Genomic DNA, 23,302 nt, shown 5'->3' on the forward strand with positions numbered 1-23,302 from the left:
ACAGTACTGGAACATTCCAAACGTACATGAAGTACATGATGCACCTAATCTAACAAGCGTCTGTAGCTCCCATATATATGGCTAAAATAAAAACCAGTGTTTGTTCCAATAGTGTTATTTTTCATTCATGTTAAGTTCATTATGCTACAGACACAGACATAAGGTTTAACAAATACATCTAAAGACAGGGTCACAACGAGTCTCACTCATGAGAAGTGATCAAGACTCACTTTAGTTCCTTCAGCTCACGCGCTGAGTCATTTTTCTGCTTCCTCATGTCATCAAGGTTCCGAAGGGCCTCCGCAAGGTCACTGACAGCACGATCTCTCTCGCGCCTAAGGTTGTCACACAGAGTACTGCAAAGGTAAAAGGTAAAAAGTGGCAAGTGAAACATAGCAGACAAAAGAACATTTAAAAATGAGAGATTAACATTCTCTTACTCTAGATGCTACTGATACTTCAATAGCTCAAGCCCTCAAAGATAATCTTACTCTCGTAATCCACCACACCAACTACTCAAAATATTGCAACTGAACCGAACAGAGAACTTCCTTACCACTATAGTCTACACAAATAAATGTTACTTGCTAGTCATTGCAGTCGGCAGCATCAACATGGACAAACACGCATGAATTATTTCCAATAAATGAGTTGGGAATAGCCAGTGAAGTGTTACATATATTTAATAAAACTGTTTGTAGACTATGCACTGCAGCCAATGATGTCAAGTCCCTAAAGGTTCTACTCTTCATCAAAGGACCTATTCATCATACTATTCTGTGTAGGTTTAGTAAGGCAGACTCACATGGGAGGGAGGAGGAATGTCTGAATTTATGAATTAGACCAATACTGCAGTTTCTCTGATCAATCATTCCCCCACCCACATCATCACAAAGGATCTTTTTTAGGTTCACATACTTGAATTAAGACCTGCAGCAGTACAATACAAGCATGGATATATCTGCAAGCTGTACAATACAAGACTCTTTGTGAGTCTTAATGCTTCTAGTCACCTCTATAACCAACACCCATGTGTTCTGAGATGTTAAATTCAATTGTGACTGCATCAATTAGTGTCCCAGGCCAGTTCTCATATACTTGCCTGTAAGTCTCTCACAAGTGTTTCTATCTCTGCCCCTTGAAATACTCACTTAGGTGCCACCTCACATCAGAAAACAAAAAAAACACATAAATCCATTCTGTTTTGCTGTTGGGTGCATGTGCTAATTAAGGTCTAATATATCCAGGCAAATCCAGTGGTTCTGTACAAGGTAAGCTTTTTTCAGTGAATATCTGGGTTTTTTAACATAGAAGAAAAAATATTTATTACCATATCTAACTAGAAGTTCACTTTAATATTTGATTTGCTTTCCACTGATTGCTCACCTTGCAGAAACAAGTTCATGACTTTAAGTGTTCAAATGATGTTACATACAAGTCCAGGCACACATCAGAGTAAATAGACAGTATGTATAGTCTCTACACAATTTGTGCACAATCAAATCAATGATCAATGAACATATAAAGATAATGTTGCTTTGTCTTTAATTCAGTATTCCATTCGACCAAAACAAAAGCAGCCGACACGAGTTTTGTCACATTCAGAAATAGTCCCGCGACTTCCTCAGGGCGCGCTGCCGGTGATAATTCCAACCCGGCTGGGCTATATCCTTAAAGTAGTAAGAGCGTCAGACGGTGGCAGCGCTAAGCAAAGTCCATACCCGTAACACAGTGATCAACAGTGAGGCAGTCCATAGCATACTCGCTACAGATCTTTGCTTAGCGCGGCCACCATCTGACGCTCTGCACCCTCACAGCACCCGCTTCAGGAAAATAATTCCAAAAAGACGCATTTTGTACATTGATCGTTACTACTTTCATTATTATCACAAAGCAAAATTATCTTCGTATGTTCATGGATCATTGATTTGATTGTGTCCAAATTGTGTAGAGACTAAACATACTGTCTATTTACTCTGATGTGTGCATGGACTTGGATGTACATTTTGGAAGTGTGAGAACCTCTTCCCACACAATATTGAGGGATTATAGGGCTCATCCCCTCTCCCAGCAGCACCATCCTAATATATTTTCAGAGCAACAAGTTGCGTTACACAGCTGAGCGCCTACATTCCCTGGCCTTCAAAAATCCTTCTCTATAGATGTATTGATGTTACATGCACAGGACTTGCTGCATAAAAATGTGCACACTATTTGTGAACTCAATTCACTGAGGTGCATGACAGACGGTTAGGGCCTAGTAGACAGGCCTGTTCACTAATAATGTGAGTTTATAATTATTATGCAGACTTACAAATAAAATGTGCTCAATGCAACATACTTTTCAGTCACCCATGACAATAACAAAGAGAAGTGATGTCTCCACTCTTTGAAGTATTATGCAATACATTTCGGTATCAAAGGCAGTAGAAAGACCACAAGCAACCAAACCTGATTATGTCACTGTTTACTGTGTAGCAAGTACAGGTTCCAAGGAACAGTGAATTCTTACTTGCTCCTCGCTCTGCAGACCATCATATCGGAAAGAGCATTCACAACGCTATTGGGTCTAACTACGTCATTTTGTATGTGCACGGACCAAACATTTGTGTGCCTACAAAATGACCTGTTCCCATGAGGCAAACGGCCAAGACTGATTTGCATACGGCTGGGTCTAAACTGGGGTGGCATGGTGAGCAAAAGAACGATGGATTTAACACAGATCTCTTGACTGGAGTAATAATGAATCCTCTTACTCGACTTGTGGATAGCATTATGTCATTATATACAAACTTTTCAGAATCTAGCATTCAAGTTGATACATCTTAATAAGGAACTTTGACTAGTTCTTATTTTTTTATGCCTTAATGCCTCATGTTCCAAATGAACACTTGTTTGACCAGGTCTTTGCAACCCATGGCAGGTTGAGAAGAACAAGGGGCCTTGTTCACCAGTGCAAGATGGAAGAACTGATGTGTATTCCCTGATAAATCATAGAGAATGAATATATGGCCTATAGAAGAAACAGGAGGCCTTCAGAGACTTCCTACAGAAATGTACTAATATATAGATATAAAAAGTGCTACTATGTGGGCTGTCTCACACACATTCTGTAGGCACTACACTCCTGATGTTTCCTCTTAAAACAATGGTGAATCAGGCCAAGAAGATTCACGTTTACTTAGACACAGTGTGTGATGCTGCCATTTTCTCCTCCTTCATTCAGATCTTTCCTTTTCGAGGAATCAAAAAAGAGAGAGCCAGGATTTGGAGGAATGTGTTGAAGTTACATTAATGGGGACTCCATTGCTTCCAACCCAGAGAACTTGCCTATTCCCAACAGTCAACAGTCGGAATATTACAGTGGTATGGTTCGTACTGTTTTGGCAGTGTGGTATGAAGAACCACTAAGCTGAAACTATTGGAGGATATCTTTTCCAAATGCTTATGCTGCTGGAAGTACCTGGAGTGCCACCACAAAATGCCTTATGTACCATCACATTTCCTTCCAAAGACAAAGAAAAGTGTTTCATTTGCAATACACGAAAGCTGCATTTATCCATTTTATTCAGTGGAAATTATTTTCTTAGTGGCACTGGAATCGATAGTGTTTGCAGCTTTTTTTTTTCTTCTCTGTCCAGCACCACTGCCCAAGCATTCTGTGCCATTTTGCCCTAAACTATTTAAACATGGTATTTTCACCTAGTCCCTCTCAATCCGCCATGCGTTTGTATTGTCATGCACTAAATACCTCCATCTGTGCCCTATTTTGAAAGCTCATAACCAGCCAGCCCTATCCTACATTCAAATAAGCCCTACCTCCTCCCACGTGCGTCATGTTCATCAATACCTTATGCTTACACCCCCCAATTCACGTTTTGTGTCCCAATCAGCTGTCAAATAAATCCTGGGACTGCTCTTGTGCAGATGTTTATTTTGGCACCATCATAAAAATCCATGCTCTGTCACTTTTCCACTCAAAACTCCATGGCCAGACCATGCCTGCCTGTGTACATTATGACACTCTCATAAGCACCAGTCTGCTGCCTGGAAACATTTCTCACACTTACATTGAGGCCTGTTGCCTGGGGAACCTACTAGAAGCTTATTAACTATCCTTATTAACAAAAAGAATTTCAACTGGTGGTTTAGTTGTGGACTCTGAAATCAGCAAAACTGGGTTTGAATCCTGGCTCCCTTACTTGACCACTGATCATCTACCTATGCTTTGCATGGTAGAGAGCTGGTACCTATGCTGTACAATGCTCAGAAGACAGTGCACTTGCCGGAAAGAAGAAAGGAAGGAATGTAAAGTTGGCAGGAATGGTGAATTCAGATAAGGCAGAAAGTGAAGTAGGCAGGAAGGTAAACAACGTTTACTGCAAAACTTTGTCCCCGCAGGGAATCACAACACGGTCGTTACAACGACCGCGTTGTGATTCCGCATACTATTACTCCGCAAGTCGGAACGACGACTTGCGGAGGGGGTGTGGGGTGGGGGGGGGGGGGGGGGGGGGACACAGGAGGTGTTGGAATTCAATTCCAACACCTTCCCTAGTGTCCGCACAGACTGGAGTTGGAATAGTAAATTATACTATTCCAACATCCAGTGCCCCCCTCCGCAAGTCGTTGTAACGACTTGCGGAGTAATAGTATGTAGAATCACAACGCGGTCGTTGTAACGACCGCGTTGTGATTCCCTGAGGGGACAAAGACTGCGGGATGAGGAGATAGATTCAGGCAGGAATGGTGAATTCAGATAAGGCAGAGAAAACAACCTCAAATCATCACTTACAACTGGTAGAAACATTGTATGTGCGTGCTCTAAATATTAATTTCACAGTGCTAATTCTTCATACCGTGAACAAAAAACTTTAGGAAGAAATCAACTCAACATTAAATAAAGCCACTTTTCTATCACACTTTGTTAATCTAAACAATGGAAAGTTCCAACTACAGAGCATTTACAGGCAATGTATAAAGAAGAAAGTGTGTCAAGTGGGTTTACCGTATGCTCTCCCTTTCTGCAACAATCTTGTCTCTTTCTTGAAAGGCCCAGTCTCTTCTGCACTTTGCTACTTCGGCTTCTTGAGCAGCTTCCTTAAGTTCCTGGGTCATTGCCTCATACTGTTTGCGGAGCATCTCGATCTCTTTTGTAGCTCTCTCCATGTCCTGTGTAGCAGAATCTTGAATCTGAAATAAAAACAAAACAGCAAAACTATACTTAGCATTTAGCTTTCCTACATATGGTGCGGCCTTTACTCATGCCATCATAAAACAAATTAAAAGTGCATGAATATGTAATACGGATTCCTTACACTTAAAAAACCATAATGGGGGTCAAATTTAAACCTACTGCAATTCTAGCTCACATCACTCTTGATCTTCATGGTTGGATTGTGTTGTTGGGTGTGGGCTACTGTAAAATGTATGTTATGTCTAAAGTACAGTTTTCCTTTTAATAGTGATTCCCCTGATGTAGTTGACAGTGCTAAACAATCTTATTTATTCTTGTAATAACATTTCAGGAGCCAGCCTACCAAACTGGATGACTTGGGGTCTGGGAGCTTGGCTTGTCTATGGAGTATTGGGAGAAGATTTGTTACAGGAAGCACTTATCTGAGCAGGACCACCAACATGTTCCCAAAACGGTCATGTCCATGATGAAGCTTTGACTATCAAGATTCTCCTTGCTAGTCTGCACTTTTTGGCCACCTATGGCAGTAGTGGAATTAACGGAAAGCCTATGCAAAGTATCTGAAGAACTGGGCACTGTCCTGAAAATGTGCTTTGTATGGATGAGATTGGCCTTGTTGCTGCCTTTGTTGCTTAACACATTAATTTGAGGGTGACCTCACTGTGACTATGTCATCTATCACAGTTTGGCGTAGTTGTCACTCAAGATTTTCTACTCACTGCCTTCTGGGGCCATCTGTAACGGGATTGTTTTGAGTAGTCATTGGACTTGCTTCAACTGCTCAGTGACAAATAATCTTCACCAGCACTGACTCAATAAATCACCATTTGCGAGATATGAAGGAGTGCTAGTCACCACCTCCAGACAAATAATACACAATTCCACACCACCCTGCTTGTTGTAGTACCATAAGACATGTTGCATTTGAAAGCCAAGAAATAGGCACCAGCTCGGAGAATCTAAGAAGGATGCCCTATCTGTCATTTGAAAAGGCTCTACAAACCAACGTTTCCAACAATCTACACCTATCAATTTAGACTAGGCCATATTTCTAAATACTGCTACTGTTCCTGCTTCATATCATGAACAAGAGTGCCTGTTCTTTGTTATGTGTTACTTATAAAGCGCTCTGCTTCTCTTGCAGCTAAGTCCATGCTATTTAAACACTTAATAAATGATCAACATATTGTAGGTCAACACTTAAATAATCCTGCCCCTGATTAATGGGATACACTTCTTCATGGACAGTCCTATGGCTTGCATATTTAAGTGGAAGAGTTGATCTGATGAGGTCCTGAGCCCCAGCATTTCCACATTTTCTCCGTGACGTCCCCAGCTAAGGGACAACAAAATCTTTAAACATTGAGGCCAATGGCAGGGAAATGCAAAATGGTGTCTGCCATCCAACGCTACAAGTCCCATGATGCTTCCTAAGAAATGTGGATCTCATCCAAAAGGCATCTCCAGTGTTGAGCCCATTGCAGTCACAAGTTCAAATTAAGGGTCCACACATGTGTAACCATCAAAGAGCTGTAGCAGAATGGAGGCCAAATAGGCCCTGCAACTTCAAAACTGTCGCCTGAAATATTGAGACCATAACTTTAATGTTCCGGACTCACCTTGCAGGCGGAAAAGCCTTCAAAACTATTGTTGCCAAGATGCCCCCTGATGACCCCGGTAAGGAGAAGGGAGCGGGCTTCTGCGAATGTCAAGTGCTAGTACGGAGGCAGGAGGTCAAACTAAATGTAAGGTGGCCACCTTCCCTGATCACGAAAAAACTAAGGAAGGGTTTGCGTGCGGCATAAATAGATACACGCAAAGGAGTAGACACATTTGGGGAAGAGGGGAAATTGCTTTGAGTGCATCAGTAAGCAAAAAAATATCCCAAGACCCTCCCTAAACCCCGCAGCCATTCCGCGCACCCCTGGCTAAAAAAATCTTCTGCAGAAAAAATATCAAAGAAAACGAGTACCAAGCCTATGAAAAATAAGTCAGAAACTATACAAATAACTCCATCACTCTGCTCATATTTCAAAGTTCAAGCCCAGAGTACCTTAACAGTCTCTCCCTCAGCGGCATGGATACAATCTGCTGAGAGAAGTGCTCTCCCCAAAATTATGGCGGACACAGGTTCTTCTTATATAGGGGGAGATGTCCTTCGCTTAGAAAACGGGGTTTGATCCATTAGCAGAGGAAGACCAGTCCCCAGCCCAACATAGCGTTATCCCCAGCTCCAGCTCGGAGAGTCATTTGCTGGCTCTGGACGAATCACATTCTGTAGTTACTAAACAGGTCAATAGTCCTGAGCTGGAGAAGCTTCTATCTACTTTGTTAACAGAGGTTTGGGTGAAGTTCTCGATTTCTGAATCAAACCAGCAAAAAATTCAGGGCAACCGAAGTTACCACGTTCAAGGGCCAGATTAAAGCACACCAAGTATAATGTTCAGCCTTTCTGCTTTGGCACAGTGAGAGCGCTCGTATGAGGCAAATAACATTAGTTTACCTCTAGTTAATAGGGAGGGTTTCCCGGGGTGGAGGGGGGAGGGGATATAAATAAGGAGGAAAAGTTCACAAGGAGATGTAAATTAAAAAAAAATGCACTGGGTGGGGGAGCATGTGGGAAAAAATGAAAAAATTTAAGACCAGGATTCTTTTTTCAGTTAGACACGCCTTTTATTCTGATTGGAAGAATTAAGCTTTTAGGCATTCATTTTCAAACTTATGGTTTAATATATGGTAAACTCAGATAAGCCTAGGCTTTTAAAGATCCTATCCTGGAAGGTTAATGTTCTCAGGGTTCCTGCAAGAAGGAGAAACATTTTAGAGTATCTGAGAATTAAAGATATAGATGTCTTCTTCATTCAGGAATCGCATTTAGCCAAACAAGAATGGCCTGAGATCCTAAGGGGTCAGCAATGGATCGAGCATTGTGTATACACTTCTCAGTCCTGTACGGTGAAAGTGGTGGTCCTTCATTTAAAAAATAACATTCAAGCTATATTGGGGGACTCTGTTATAGATCCATCAGGCAGATGGTTAACAGTTAAGGTAAAAATATTCGATGTTTGGTTGGCTTTAGTGGGTTATTATGGCCCTAACCTAGATGACCCCGCACCCTTACGTACCCGATTTTTGCACTTAGTAGATATAGATGTCCCTATCATAATGGGGGGAGACTTTAATGTCTGTCTGGATCCAGTGCAAGACACAACCTCTAGGAGGGCAGCGATATCAACCCCTAATATGAGGGGGGCCTTGAAACAATTGATAGCTGATACAGGTCTTGTAGATATATGGAGGACTATGAGCAATAGGATGAGATAGAAGGAGGACATTTTACCTTCCACAACAAAAAACATGGCCATCGTTCCAGGATAGATTTTTTTCTGGTAGACTCACCTATCAGTAAAAACATCAGGAAAGTTTCAGATGTTCCTGAACATGTATCTGACAACTCGGCGGTATCCCTTGAGATCATGTTCAGAGATAAAGCCCCACTGCGACGATGTACACTTAATCGTATGTTGCTTTTCGATCCTCTGGTTGTGGAAAACCTCATTGCAGCCACAAGGGAGTTTTTTCTTTTCTCAACCTCGACTCAGCCCCCTTAAATATTGTTTGGGATGCATATAAGGCGTTCCTCAGAGGCACCTGATCCAGTTTAAGTTCTGCCCATAGCAAGAAGCTAAGGGAGGAAATTAAACCTCTTGAAGCCTCCATAAGAACCTTGCAAAGTGATCTGGCACAGGCTTCTACCCCTTTAAGTATAGATCAAATCGGGCAAAAAATACTATTAGCAAAATCTAAGCTGGCTGAATTTCTGGAGGTTATAATAAGGCGGAAATTGAAGGCCATTAAGCCTTCTCATTATGAATATGGGGAAGGGTGCGGAAAACTGTTAGCTTGGAAGATTAAAGCTAATCAATCAAGAAATGTCATAAAAGATCTAAAATGCCAGCATTAAGGCAAAATAATTTCATAAGCCTGTGAAATTAAAAATGCCTTTGTACAGTTCTTCAAGACCTATATTCGGAAGATACAATTCAAAGTAGGGAACAAATTATTATTTTATTTTTTTTAAGATTTAGCCCTTCCACATCTCCAGGAGGCAGAAAGGGAAAAACTGAATAGCCCTATCTGTATGGAAGAGGTTGTTAAAGCTATTAATAGCTTAAAGAAGGGGAAAGCTGCAGGACCGGACGCTCTTCCTAATGAGATTTATATAATATTAAAAGGAGAGTTAGCTCCTATTTTTCTGCAACTTTGTAATTCCATCTTTGTCTCTGACCATGATCTTCCATCTTCGTGGGACTCTGCCACCATTACCATCCTTCTCAAACCAAACAAAAATTAGAGGGCCTGTGAGTCATATAGACCTATTTCATTGCTCAATAGTGACTATAAGATCTACTCCCAGGTACTAACTAAGCATTTAGATATTATAGGCACTTTGATCCATTCTGATCAGAAAGGCTTTATAAGAAGGGAGACAGTTGCATGAAATGACTCACGAGCTAATCGGTGCAATTGATTTGGCTACGGAGTATGACAACCCACTGACGGTTATGACCTTAGATGCTGCAAATACTTTTCATAGGGTTAGCTGGCCTTTTCTGTAGGAGGTGATTCAACGATTTAATTTAGGAGAGACTTTTCAGGCAGCTGTTAAAGCTCTGTATAAGAATCCGGCAGCTAAAGTGCTAGTTAATGGTAATCTGTCTAGAGTCATACACATTGACAGGGAGACAAGACAGGGATGCCCCCTATCGGCACTTCTTTTAATTTATACATTGTGCCCCTGGCAGTAAAATTAAGATCATGTAAGAATATCTCCTCTTTTGTGTGTAATGGTTGGGAGAAAAAGATTGGACTGTATGCGGACGATCTGATGATCTTTACAGGTCATTTAGCTCCGTCACTCTCAGCAATTTGGGAAACACTTGAGTATTTTTGGGAAGGTTTCATGTTATGCCATAAATCATCAAAAAACTGAGATAATGCAGTGGAGTACAAGTTACTTACCTTTGGTAACGATGTATCTGGTAGAATCGATTCTAGCCGCAGATTTCTTAACGTAGAATTATCCCCAGGCGTGAGACTGGATTCAGAAAATCTTTGCCACAGCATCTCTGCGTGCCAGGGGCGGTACCACGCGACTCCACTCTGAAACCCTCCGCAGACGTGACGTCAGCGAGGTCACATAAGTCCCACCCCGGCGCGTTGACGTCAGTTTTCTTCGGAGAACTTTACTGCGCCACAACGTGGAGCCATCACAAACAAAACTGTGAGAGTATGGGAACAGTGTGGAAAAAAAACAGTAAAACAAAAAAGGGAAGGAGCGAATGGTGAGGAACAGCACCATTAGGGACAGTGCCAAGCACTGCGTTACTGAAAGACATGGAAAGGAAAGAGCAGAGCACCGCTTTGAAAAGCAACCCTGCAAGCGACAGCGATATCCCCCCTAGAGGCAGAAGAAACATGTTAAGAATGACGTGGCAGACAACAGAAAGTCTGCAACCACAATCTATAATAGCAGAGGGCTACAAGACTGGAACAGAGGAGCAACAACAAAGCACCCAAAGACAACACCCTCAAGGAGTGTCATATTCCCTGTAAAATGCCAAGGGCTAAGGCACAGCCAAGAAACCCCAACCAGAGGAGTGTGGAGGAGATATTGAATAGGCCCCACACTGGAAGACCCAGGGTGCAGGGATGCAAAAGGACATAGGAACCTACCGTCCAATCACCAGAAAAGAAGGGGTGGACAAATAAACAGAACGAAGTATCCCGCCAGGGAGGAAGAGAAAGAGAACACCCGCAGAAGACAAATGCCACCCGAAGGGAGGTGAGTGCAGAAGACCAAGCCGAAGGGTCCTCGCAGGATGGGAAGGAAGAGTTAGTCGTGAAGGAATCTGTGGCTAGAATCGTCTCTACCAGATACATCGTTACCGAAGGTAAGTAACTTGCACATCTGATAGAGACTACTAGCCGCAGATTCCTTAACGTAGAATAGATACCCTAGCCATACCCAGAGGGGAGGAGGGTCTGCAAGAGAACCTCAACAGCATGGAAGAACACAGGGCCCCAAGAGGGGGTGTGTCATGGGGACAGGAAGGACGGCCCAGCCCCCACCAAGCAGAAGGAAGCAAGAACAAGGAGAAGGGAAGGCCAGGATACCACAAGACTATGCCAGAAAACCCGGAGGGGCAGAAGTCCCCCTGCGAGTACCGGAGGAAGAAAATAACCACCCTCCAAGCCAGGAGGAACAGAGGCTGAGCCTGCCCCAGGAGAACACACACACACACACAGAGCAAAGGGTACAGCTGAATGGGTGTCTATCCCGAAGCAGGGAACAAGGCCAGAACGGTTTCACAGTCGAGAAGCGCAGCCGTGAGAAGACACAGACGCGCAAAGCTCTTATCAATGAGGATGTCGCTCTGGTATCCTTACCCAGGACTTTGTGGGCTAAATCAGATACTGATGTGGGTCAAATGGTTATTCCACCTGTACATATTAAAGTAAAGGACGGTGTTTCATTGCCTCGACTGCCCCAATACAAAATATCCCGAGAAGGTGAAGAAACATTAGCACATATTGTTCAGGATTTGATTAAAGTAGGGGTAGTGGAAGAAGTCCTCTAAAACATTTGCAATAGCCCTATCCTTCCTATTTTGAAAAAAGACACTGACACTAAAATCTACAGATTCATTGTTGATTTGCGAGAAGTTAATAAAATTGCAGTGTCCCAATATCCAGTAGTTTCTGATAACACTATACTTCTCACTATGGTCCCTCCTACTGCCACTACATTTTCTGTGGTCGATTTGAAGAATGCTTTCTTCTCGATACCCATTCATCCTGACAGCCGTTATTTGTTCGGGTTCACCCTGAAAAATAGATCATATCGGTTCTGTAGAGCTCCACAGGGCTATACAGAGAGTCCCAGCATTTACAGTCAGGCATTGAAAAGGCAGCTTGATTATTTTCCTGTACCAACAGGGGTGGCCCTTATCCAGTACGTTGATGACATCTTGTTGGTTGCAGATCCCCTGAACAGTGTGAAGAAGGAACACTGTTATTGTTATCATTTCTTGCCTCTCACCATCACAAAGTCTCGCGAAAGAAATTGCAATTTTGTAGACAGCAGGTTACCTATTTAGGTCACATCCTGTCTAAGGAGAGACGTGCACTTACACCAGACCGCATTCAGACTATTTTAGATACTCCTGTGCCCCATACTCAGAAGGATGTCCATGCACTGATTGGCCTCACTTCTTTTTGTAGGCAGTGGATCCCTAGTTTTTCAAACATTATTAAAACTTTGTTGGCCCTTTAGACTAAAGACACTCCGATGCCCCTCCCATGGACTACTGAATGTCAGAATCCTACCAACAGTTACGCCACGCTCTTTGCTCTGCACCAGTATTAGGAACTCCAGACTACAATAAGACTTTCACACTCTATGTCCACGAGTTGGAAGGTTGTGCCCTCTCAGTTTTAACACAGACACACAGTGATAAGTATCATCCTTGTGCATATTTCTCAGCTGTCCTTGACCCAGTCGCCCGTGCGCTGCCTGGATGTTTCCAAGCAGTGGCAGCAACAGCTGTATCAATACGTCAGAGTGAAGGAATAGTTTTGTCACATAAACCGCTTGTGTTAGTACCCCATTCTGTTGATACTTTGCTAAATCAAACGAAAACACAGCATTTGACTAGTGCTCGCTTGACAGGATATGAATTGACACTTTTGGCCCCTCATATTACGCTGAGAAGATGTCTGACCTAAACCCTGCTACACTATTGCCATTTCCAGCTACTCAGTCTCAGTCACAAGAGTTAAATTATTGTATATTCCTTACTGAAGAGCAAACAAAGGGTCGCATTGACTTACAAGATACATCTCTCTCTAGTGTTGATGGGGAGTTATGGGTTGACGGCTCATGTCTAAAATTGTCTGATGGCACCACATCTGCTGTCTAAGCGATTACAACACTTCAGACAGTAGTTGAAATAGCTCGCATCCCACAGAAGGCCCGAGATGATTGCACTGATGAAAGCATGTGACCTTAGTAGAGACTTGTTAAAATTTTTACCGACAGCCTGTACGCTTTCGGGGTGGCACACCATTTGGGCCGCTTATGGAAAGAAAGGGGCTTTCTCACTTCACATGGGACACAGATAGTGCATGGAGAATTAGTACATAATCTTCTTACTACCCTAACCTATCCTAAGAAAGTGTCAATTGTTAAGTATAGTGCACACAAGAAAGTGACTGATAAAATAGGAGCAGGTAATGCCTTTGCAAATCACACAGCACGTAAAACCGCAATGTAGCAAAGAACCACATCTATGTATGTAGTGAAGTCACAAGCTGTTACCCCAATGAGGAAGGGGACCCTTAAGCCAAAGGAACTGTATGGGAAATAGAGGAGTGTAGCAAAGGAAATTTCTCCACACATTATGTTTTCCCCAACACCCGAACAGCCAGAGTAACGGGCCTTTTGTTATTGTGGTTACTGGAGCCTGAGCAAATCTTTGTTTCAGCAGTTTTGGTAGTATCCCAGTGGGAAAAAAGTGACTGTACCACAGTATTGAACACTGCTGGAACTAACAATAGCAGTTTTCAATCCTCACACAACACTTATTTCATTTGTGGGAGTAAAGGCTACTATCATCTACCAATTGGATGGTCTGGAACATGTTATGTGTCCTTCTTGCTTCCTCCTGTGTTCCTAGCACCTGCATCTTATCATAAAGATCAAAAACTGTTTAATGAAAATTCCTTGAATTGATTCAAAAGAACTATAAATAATGATGAAGTGGATCAAACTGACACTGCATTACAGCAATATGTTGACTTTAATTTGGGATTCTTTTTCTTTGTTGGTGCGGCTTTGAATAGCAGGAAAAATCAGACGCTTAACCCGTGTAGTAGAGGCTGTGACTAATCAGACAGCAACGGCGCTTGGAAATATTTCGGAAGAACTCCAAATTACGAGAATTGTAACGTTACAAAATAGAATGGTGCTAGATGTAATTCTAGCTGATCGTGGTGGAGCATGTCGCATTATCGGTAGAAGTTGTTGTGTATTTATCCCTGACCACGCCCCTTCTGTTTATGATGCCATTTCCAAAATGCATATAATAGCCACTGAGATACATCAAGATTCAGGAACATGGACTTGGGCTAGATCAGGGGTACTCACAAACTTTCTCTTGGGGGCCAAATTTACAGTGTGGTTTGTGGCCGAGGGACGCACCTTGGGGGCGGGGTCATTGGGGGAGGGGGCGGGGCTAGAGCAACAAAAAAAACTGACCATGAGGTGGAACACAGGTCCCTGCAGCGGACGCCTTCGTCCACTGAGCCACCGGACCCGGCATACACATTTCTCTCTCTCTCCCTCTCTCTATCTCCCTCCCTCATCCGCCTCTCTCCCTCCTCCGTCTCCCTCCCTCCGTCTCCCTCCCTCTCCCTCCGTCTCCCTCCATCTCCCTCCCTCCTCCGTCTCCCTCCCTCATCCGCCTCTCTCCCTCCTCCGTCTCCCTCCCTCTCCCTCCGTCTCCCTCCCTCTCCCTCCGTCTCCCTCCCTCTCCCTCCGTCTCCTTCCCTCTCCCTCCGTCTCTCTCCTTCTATCCGTCTCTCTCCCTCTCAGTCACTCCCGGTCTCCCCCCCTCTGTCTCCCTCCCCCCTCTGTCTCCCTCCCCCCTCTGTCTCCCTCCCCCCTCTGTCTCCCTCCCTCTCTCTCTCTCTCCCTCTCTGTATCCCTCTGCCTCCCCCCTCTCTGTCTCCCCCTCTCTGTCTCCCTCCCTCTCTCCCTCCCTCCCTCTCTCCCTCTCCCCCCTCTCCCCCCCTCTCTCTCTCCCTCTCCGTCTCCCTCCCTCCCTCCCCCTCTCCGCCTCTTCCCCTCTCTCCCTCCCTCTCAGTCTCCCTCCCTCTCCCCGTCTCCCTCCCTCTCAGTCATGGTTATCTTTTTCCTTTTACACTCATTATTCTGAAATTAGTGAGTGCTTTTGCATCAAAAGGTAAGGTCATGACTACAGGGCCCGGAAGGGACCCGTTTCAGTGCCCATTGCTTATATTCTTTCAAAACATAGGCAGTATGGTATAAAAAGACCACATTCGTAAACACACAGTCGCTGTACACATTTTGTTTTCCAATTCACCCATCAAGCAGGTGTTTCAGTACCTCCAGGCAAGGTGCACTTTCCCACACAGGGAAAACTATGTTGTTCAAAGAGAGAGGAGTAAACAAAAGTATCACTTCACTGGCAAACACTGTAAAGTGGCACTAATGTGTTTAGGTGTAAATAAATCAATCTGGACATCTTGCAACCACTCTGTCTTGCTTTAATTAGTTATTTATTTTTCACATTTGGAATGTTTTATTTCTCTCCACCCAGAGGCTGCACTTGTGTCAGAGAAAGACAACGTTTTCAGCAAAAAATGTTATTCTTTTTTGGATCCATTTCACAGGGGAGCAAATAAACGAAAGGAGGAAAGAGAGGGTAATACCCGTTTCTTGAAGTCTCGGTTTTCATTAAGGAGCGAGATAGAATGAGAGGGAAGACTCGGAGGCTTAGATGCCGTCACCGTGGCGTGCGCGCACAGCTTAATTTATGGGGACTTGGGGAGGCTGAAGAGGATTGCTTCCAGGCGCAGCCGTCTCCCTCGCTTAGAGTTAGGGGGCCCCTGGAGCGTGGGGATTCCCCGCACCACGGAGCTGCGTTATGCCCCTGGCAGCTGAGGCAGCTTCCCTTCCAGGGCACACACACAGCCCCACCCGAGTACTTCACAGGTCTTTAAGAGACCATTTGCATGATAACGAGGCTTTGTTGTATTTCACCTCTTAGCGCCCCAGCAGCCCAACTCTGACTATCGCTTTAATCCCCGGGCCCCCACAGAGCAAAGTCTGTGTTTGCTGGCACTGTTAAACAAACACTGGTACGATGTCTGCAAGGTCCGCGGGCCGCCAACAAAGGCTTGCCGGGCCACTGGCGGCCCACGGGCCGTACTATGAGTACCCCTGGGCTAGATGGTTTGGGAGCGTATTTTCTGTATGGGGTTTAAAAATATTATCGGCCTTGTTCATAATTATTGCAATTCTCTTCTCTTGTTGTTTATGTATCCAAGGCGGGCCAATGCTTTGTTCCCTCTGTATTTCCACTTGTACTACTTGTCTACCATCTAAAACGAATATCCAAAATGTAAATACCCGTTTAGCAATAGATCAAGAAGTCAGCGACATGATGCTAATTGACACAGTTTGTGAATTCAGTGTACTACCTCCTTGCAGCACTTGAGAGTGTTGTGTGGATGTGGTCCCCCTCATGAGTGATTAATAAACTTGCTATTTATTCCAACTCCAGTGCTGATCTCTATTTTGTTGGTCTCTGGACTCATGAACAAGAGGGTGATCCTGCACCAGTGTGCCCACTTTTAGGCACATTTCCACATAGGGCATTCACAAAAGTGCATAGAGCCCTTGTATTTATGTTAATTCTCCTTGCACGCAGAGAGCTCTGTGTAAAGTGGATTTTGCCCCCCCCTCCCCCCATAGAAGTGGAGTGGGTGACAGCAATATAGAGAAAAGCGACACTGGACCGAGCCACAGCGAACCCCAAGAGAATGAGGCTCTGGGACCTTTGGGATAACTGGAATAAGAGAGCATGCCACTGATTGGTTTCCTTTTCCTTCTTCTCTCCTTTTTCTTTCATTTTGTTTGAGTTTGTTACTTTCATTGGTCCAATGATTAACACCATGATAAACCAAACACTTAGCACCTGTTTAAAGGAGTCTGTTCCAGGTTGGCAGTACATACAAGTCTCTGTATGTTTTCACATTCCACCCTTTGGGGAGAGGCGGTGTCTTTCAGTCAGCAGCAGCTGCTTGGATCCCTTGACGCCTAATATAACAAGCATTGAAAATGCAATAGGTCTTGCCTTTGATTAAGTTAAAGCCATTTGCTTTGCTAATGGCATTGTATAGCAAAGCAAATGGCTTTACCTTAATAAAAGGCAAGACCTATTGCATTTTTAATGCTTGTTATTAATCTCATCTCTAAGTTGAACATGTATCTGCCTTCTATTGTACCTTATACCTTGTTCTACCTCTTCTTACTTGCACAACTATGTTACCCTTTCTTTTATAGTGCAAATTTCGTTTTTATGTATTGTCTTTTAACTTCTTTGATTTCACCTTCTGTTCACAGTCGTCACCTTCACTCTCCCTCAGCATTTTTGTAATCCTCACCTGACATCTGAAAGTTCCTTGTGTATTGTGTGTATTTAAGTTATTGGCTCCTTTGCTGCTGAATAAGCTTCTCCTAGCAGTAATATCTGCCCCTACCTTGTTACTGTTTTAAGCCCTGCTGAATGACCACCGATTGGCGACCTATTCTACGTTTTAGCCCTGACTGTGACATGATTATGTTTTCCTCTAATTGTACTGCTCCATTTGTATAAACAGAGCCCAATTAGCCTATCTGTATAATTACTTCCCCCCTCAACATTCTTCAAAGAGGTGAGATGGATGGGGAGAGATGGAGGGGGAGAAGGAGAGAGAGCAAGAAAAGTGTGGGAGGGAATGGCCACCCATTCCTTTCCCCTTATTCTTCAGAATGGAGGACATAACGTTATTCTGAGCTGGACGACACGACTAAGACCATGTGCATCTGTCTTCACCACTGGAGTCCCAAATAAGTAACAGACAGATCGGTGAGAGAGCAAATGGGAATAGAGAACGAGACAGGGGAAGAGAGAGGGAAAGAGAGACAGAAAGAAAATGAGAAAGAAGAGTGGACAGAGAGGCTGTAGCTGGCACATAGTTTCGAGAGAGAACTCTCGAAAATGATTGCCAAACATATCTCTTTAACAACATGAAGAGTGCATTCTAAAATATCTTGCTTGCATTTGATGCACTCCTCTCAGCTTTACCCCTCTGCCAACTCCTAGAGCTGCCCCTAGCCCTGCCCCAAGTGAGCTAATTATGGTGAGTACCTGCACTTGTTTTTTTCCATTTAAAGCACTGCCTGTAGCAAGAATTTTGCACTGGCGACAGGATGGTTTCTACCAGTATTTCTATGACTTTTAATATATCGGAAGCAGCAAGCTATCATTTGAATGGTACGTATCATGGTTGTAGTGGTGCTGGTAGTTAAGCTGTTTTTTGCTACTGGCTGCACAGTACCAAGTACAGTTGTGACATCATAATTGCAAGACTTGTGCTTCCCTGCAAATGTTTGCCTTCCAGTGATGTATTATTATCTTGAATAGCTGTACAGAAAATGTGTCCCCTCATAGAAACCTAGCCTATCTCAGTGTCAAGCAGATCTGTCTTTGTTGGATGTGAGAGTGGTAGCCTAACAAATACATCAAAACGTATGTCCATCTCTGTCATATGTGTGTCCTTCTACACAGGCCTTGCCACTCTCCCTCGAAAACCGGCTCCATATTTGAATTTTTTTTTATGTACGCAGCCACTAGCTAAGTGTCCCTTATAGGTGTGTTCCTTCACAAAACCTTTGTCAGTCAGCGTGGCAAACAAGTCTATTTTGATGACCTAGGCCAGTCTCTGTAGGATAAGATTCATACTCAAAGAATTAGTTTACTTAAGACCTAGCTCGCTTATTTCTGTTCAATCCCACAAATCTGGTCACGATTTCGGGCAATTTACAATTGCATACCTCTAAATAAATCTTTTTGATTTTAACGTTCTTTCGTGCAACCTTTCTCTGCTCATACCAGTTAGACACTGCCTCAGATTCTATTAAACAAATTTGCTGTATAGCCCTCCACATAAGAGGAAATCATTTTTTTCTGATCTATTCTCTTACAGCACTTCCCTCAACACGCCTCACTTTACTGCAGCAGCTAGTTTTAGGTTTCAAACTGGGAATGTAAGAATGAATTTAATTGAAACACGGTTTTTGAGAATTTTGATATCGCATGAATATTCCCTAAGGATTAGTGGAAATGATGTCATAACTTAGCTTCTAAATTATGGTTGGAAAATATATATCAATATGAACACTTGGTCAAAGTGCAATTGTGTAACTCAAAAATAAAATATGGTATTTGGGACAATTACGTTTTTTTCGTTTTAAGCAGTAATCAAATTATCCCTGTTAAGTTTTATTATTGCTTTCTTTCTTGTGTACACAATGCTAGACAATCGTCTGTATTTTCTTATTGCGTGCCTTGTTGTGTAATTATTTAAAGTCTTAAAAAAATAAACATGTTCATCTTGCTAAAGCACAATGATTGGAAAGAAGTACGGCTTAGCATTAGAAATATTTTGTAATACAGCACGATGAAATATACAGGAAGTGAAACTACTCACTCCCGAGGTATAATGCTTGGTGATGCAAAGGAAGGCTCAGGCTAATCTTTTTTCAGTTATGAAATACATTTGGCATTTTGGAGGGGGGGGGGGGGGGGGGGGGAAAGTAAATAATTGTTCTTCAAATATGAAGTGTGTTTACTATAATAAAAACTTATATATATCAATCTGCCTTGGTAAACACGGTTACAGGTAGCTGGCAAATGAAAATGGCTGCATAATTCTTTGTTGAAATAAATATCTTATGAGTGGGAAATTCCATAGAACGCATTAACAATTCATACGCCCATCCTTTTGTTGGCCGTGATGGCAAAATAAATGCTCATACGAAGCTAGCATGCTACCATCCTCCTCCCAGATTTTTTCAAAAGAGTTTTTTTTGCCCGTGGTCAATGTACAGAAAAGCAGGCTGTGATGAACAATTTGATCTTTCAACAGAAGGTTTTCTGAAACGGCATGTAAGTTGTTTCCACAAACATGTGATATTTCTCGCCAACACATTCAACCCTTCAGATGCTGTGTGGCGATGATCCACCTTCTGTTTTCATATTATCTGTCTTATTTATATCCTAATTAATTTGCTGCAATGAATCTGCTTGCTGCCTTTCACTCCCACACTCATTGTCACCCTTTGGCAATAAAAATGAGTTGCCCCCTTTTCCTCCATAATTTATGTCTCACCCTGAAGGGAAGTAAGGCGCGAGGGGCACGCGAACGTAGCATGCAGTATATCCGTTGAATAGCGGGAAATATTAATTCCATAGGAGGCGCGAGCTCGTCTCCTGGATCACTGCACCTGCCTTGGCATGCAACTAACACTTGCCTACACGGCTAATGCTGTGCATATGGTGGTACATGTACAGAGGTAGGCAAGCCGCTCCACTACACGGTTGACAGATGTACGGGAAAATGTATGCAAGGTTTGTAAAGTCAACAAAGCAGGACAGGAGTGTGTAAAAGGGTGTAGTGACGTTTCCACGAATGATTGAATCCATTCGCTCTTGCCTATTTGGTAAACTTTGCTTTATTCCTGTGCTACTTACTATATGTATGTATTCTCATACAAAATGCATTTTCGTCTTGGAAGCATAGCCGTCGGGTGTGTGTGCTCAGCAATCTGTCTTCCTCTCCAGCCCCCTCGGCATGCAGTCGCGCGCAGAATCAGACCCGGGCCTGACGTCGCCAGTCTCTGTGCAGGATGGTCTCTGCGGGCGCTCTGCCTGTATTTCTAAGAGCGTCGGGTCGCCTGCGTCGGTGTAAACCTGCAAGACGTGGAAAAGCGGAATATTGTGTACGGACAGGGTGCAGAGGTGAGCCCCAGCGCTCACTCTCGATCAACAACGTTACGAGCAGCCAGACTCAATGAGGTTATCGCGGGAATATTTTTGATGATGGAGCAGTTTCTTCGATGTGCAAAAAGTCAAACATCTCTTTTCTTCAAGTAGCTATACATTATTCATGCTGCAGAAATGCTTAGCCCCCTTCCTCCAGGAAGAAGGAGGCTTACTGATTGCTAAGGCAGAAAGCCCCGCCAGAGACACACCGCTCTGACCTTGCAAGCCTCACTGCCTGCAATACCTGGGCTGTCGTGTTTAAGTCCCCTCCCCTTGCAACAAAAACATTGCCCTGCATCTCAAACATCAGTAGACACGTCTATTTCCTAGTTGTTGATGCATTATAGGAACAGTTTTTAAGTAATGTACTTAGTCATGGACACGAATAGGCCGTGGCGGCTGGTGACATTTGAAAGTGGTGATGCGTAAAATGATTGTCGTGCTGTACTGTGGCGAGCGAGCGCAGCATGCGAGCCCGACTACCCTACGGAGGGTTCTCCCCCGAGATAAATTTGGAAAAAGCGTGGACAAATGGTGCATTTTCAAGCAAATTTGACAAATTAAGATAATAATACATTTAAATGACCTAACACATGAAGTCAAGTTGCTATTTTCTTTGCTGTCGTTCGTTGTAATCCTTTTGAGACATGATCTTAGAACGTTCTGTTCCATTTGAAACTTAACGCAAGCCTCGCAAAACTTTTTGGAGGACAGAAGTGCGCTTAGATAAGCTGAAAAGTGCATGAAACATATTTTGGTGCCTTTGCTCGCAAGTTGTTCATCTGCATTTTTATACGGCTGAGATAAAGCTTTGTGAAGAATTCCACACAAAAAAAGTCGGAATTAGCAATATAAATATGTCATGCTTTTGCTGGCTAAGGGTGCCCACAGTCTCGGATTTCCTTCCTGTTCCACTGCCCAGTGCTTCATTTAAAAAGTGCATGAATGCCAACCGAACCGTTCGGCTAACCCGGTGGCCCCGATTTGTTGCGCTGGGTACACCTTATAAGTATTTAGTTATACAGCACAATATCCCTGGTGCAACAACATCAACTGTTGCATGGCTAAACACGTATACAGTTCCAGAGGCGAGACCTATTGGCTATGCCAATGGGTCTCTCTTTCATCATACTGGTGGTGCTATGCTTTTAGCTGATGCTACTCAACACCGAAAAAAAGGTTGTGTTGTGATGTGAGCACACAGTTTGGATCTGTAAATAAAAATGTGCTTTACAGAATTCATGTGGCTCGGGATGGTGGGGGCTTTGTCAATTGTACAGCAACTTTGCCATTCACAGGAATTAACTAATATAGGTTTATTACTACTTGATGGAACCCCTTTTTAGAATAAAATCTGAAAGCAGTTAAATGATCACTGGCAGAATATCATGGTGCATATTTGTAGGGAATGACTGAGAATGGTGGTAGGCATCAAGAGGAGAAACAGAGCCCAGTGGCGTAGGAAGGGGGTGCGGTGGGTGAAGGTCGCCCCGGGTGTCATCACTGAGGGATGTGCCAAAATGGCAAAACTTTATGCTTTAAACACATATTTTTGCCATTTCGTCAAGCATGGGGTGACATGAAATTTTCCGCACCGGGTACCACCTGACCTTGTTACGCCACTGACAGAGCCCACATCTACATTAGCGCAGCACCGGTGCTCTTAAGATGCTGGGCCACATGGTGCAACACAAAGCTGCGCAAACAGCATCAAACTCATCAATAAGGTTACATTCAGAACTCTTCCCAATGAAAGATGATGCCGCCAAAATCACCTTATATTAACAAAGACCAACGCCCTAACTAATATATGGAAAGAGGGCGAATGAGGTCCTAGGTTGTGACACAGAGGGAATCAACTAAAACAGCCTGGTTGTCATCATGTAGTTATTTGAACTAAATGGTATTTATAATAAGCAAATCCCCACTGCTTTGTCCTTACACAGTGCTTAGTCATACTAAACTGGCATTTTTTGAGCCAGTGTGACAGTAGCCAGGGCCACTAGATGCGATTGTGCGGCCGTGGCACCTTTAGCATAATTATGGATTTGCCACATAATCCATCATTTGCTGCATAATCTGCACCTTTTATTAAAAACAAATTTTGTTTCTAGCTCAAGCGATTCAAAAGTTACTAGAATCGCAGCGACGTGTTTCCACGCAGTGGAAGACCCTTTGCAGTAGTTGAGTGGTCGCCTTTCTGTTGCTTATTTCTGTATTTTCATATTAAACTGGTGCTGAGTGGTAACCAATGCCCATACGGTGTTCAGAAGTGTAATAATCACAAAAAAATGAAGTAATACTATTACAAAATGTGCCTCATTACACCGCATAATTTGCTTTTTCTTGTCACATAATTTACTCAACCCTACCACATAATTTCCCCTATGCGCCCCAGAATTCCACTGGTTCTGCTGTAGGCTTGGGGCTA

At 43.3% G+C, this 23,302-nt stretch overlaps 1 protein-coding gene across 4 annotated transcripts in view; it reads right to left on the reverse strand.

The window, feature by feature from the left end:
- DLG5 (discs large MAGUK scaffold protein 5) overlaps positions 1 to 23,302 on the reverse strand; it is a 1,132,805-nt gene that overhangs the window by 928,447 nt on the left and 181,056 nt on the right. For all 4 annotated transcript variants that reach the window (XM_085608570.1, XM_085608569.1, XM_085608568.1 and 1 more), the window contains 2 exons: positions 5,009 to 5,193; positions 231 to 356 (listed from right to left, as the gene is read on the reverse strand). In XM_085608570.1, coding sequence (XP_085464696.1) covers positions 231 to 356; positions 5,009 to 5,193 — 311 coding nt within the window. The remainder of the gene's footprint in view (positions 1 to 230; positions 357 to 5,008; positions 5,194 to 23,302) is intronic.

Source organism: Triturus cristatus, chromosome 1_2 (assembly GCF_964204655.1).
Source record: "Triturus cristatus chromosome 1_2, aTriCri1.1, whole genome shotgun sequence".
In the NCBI taxonomy this organism is placed as follows: domain Eukaryota; kingdom Metazoa; phylum Chordata; class Amphibia; order Caudata; family Salamandridae; genus Triturus; species Triturus cristatus.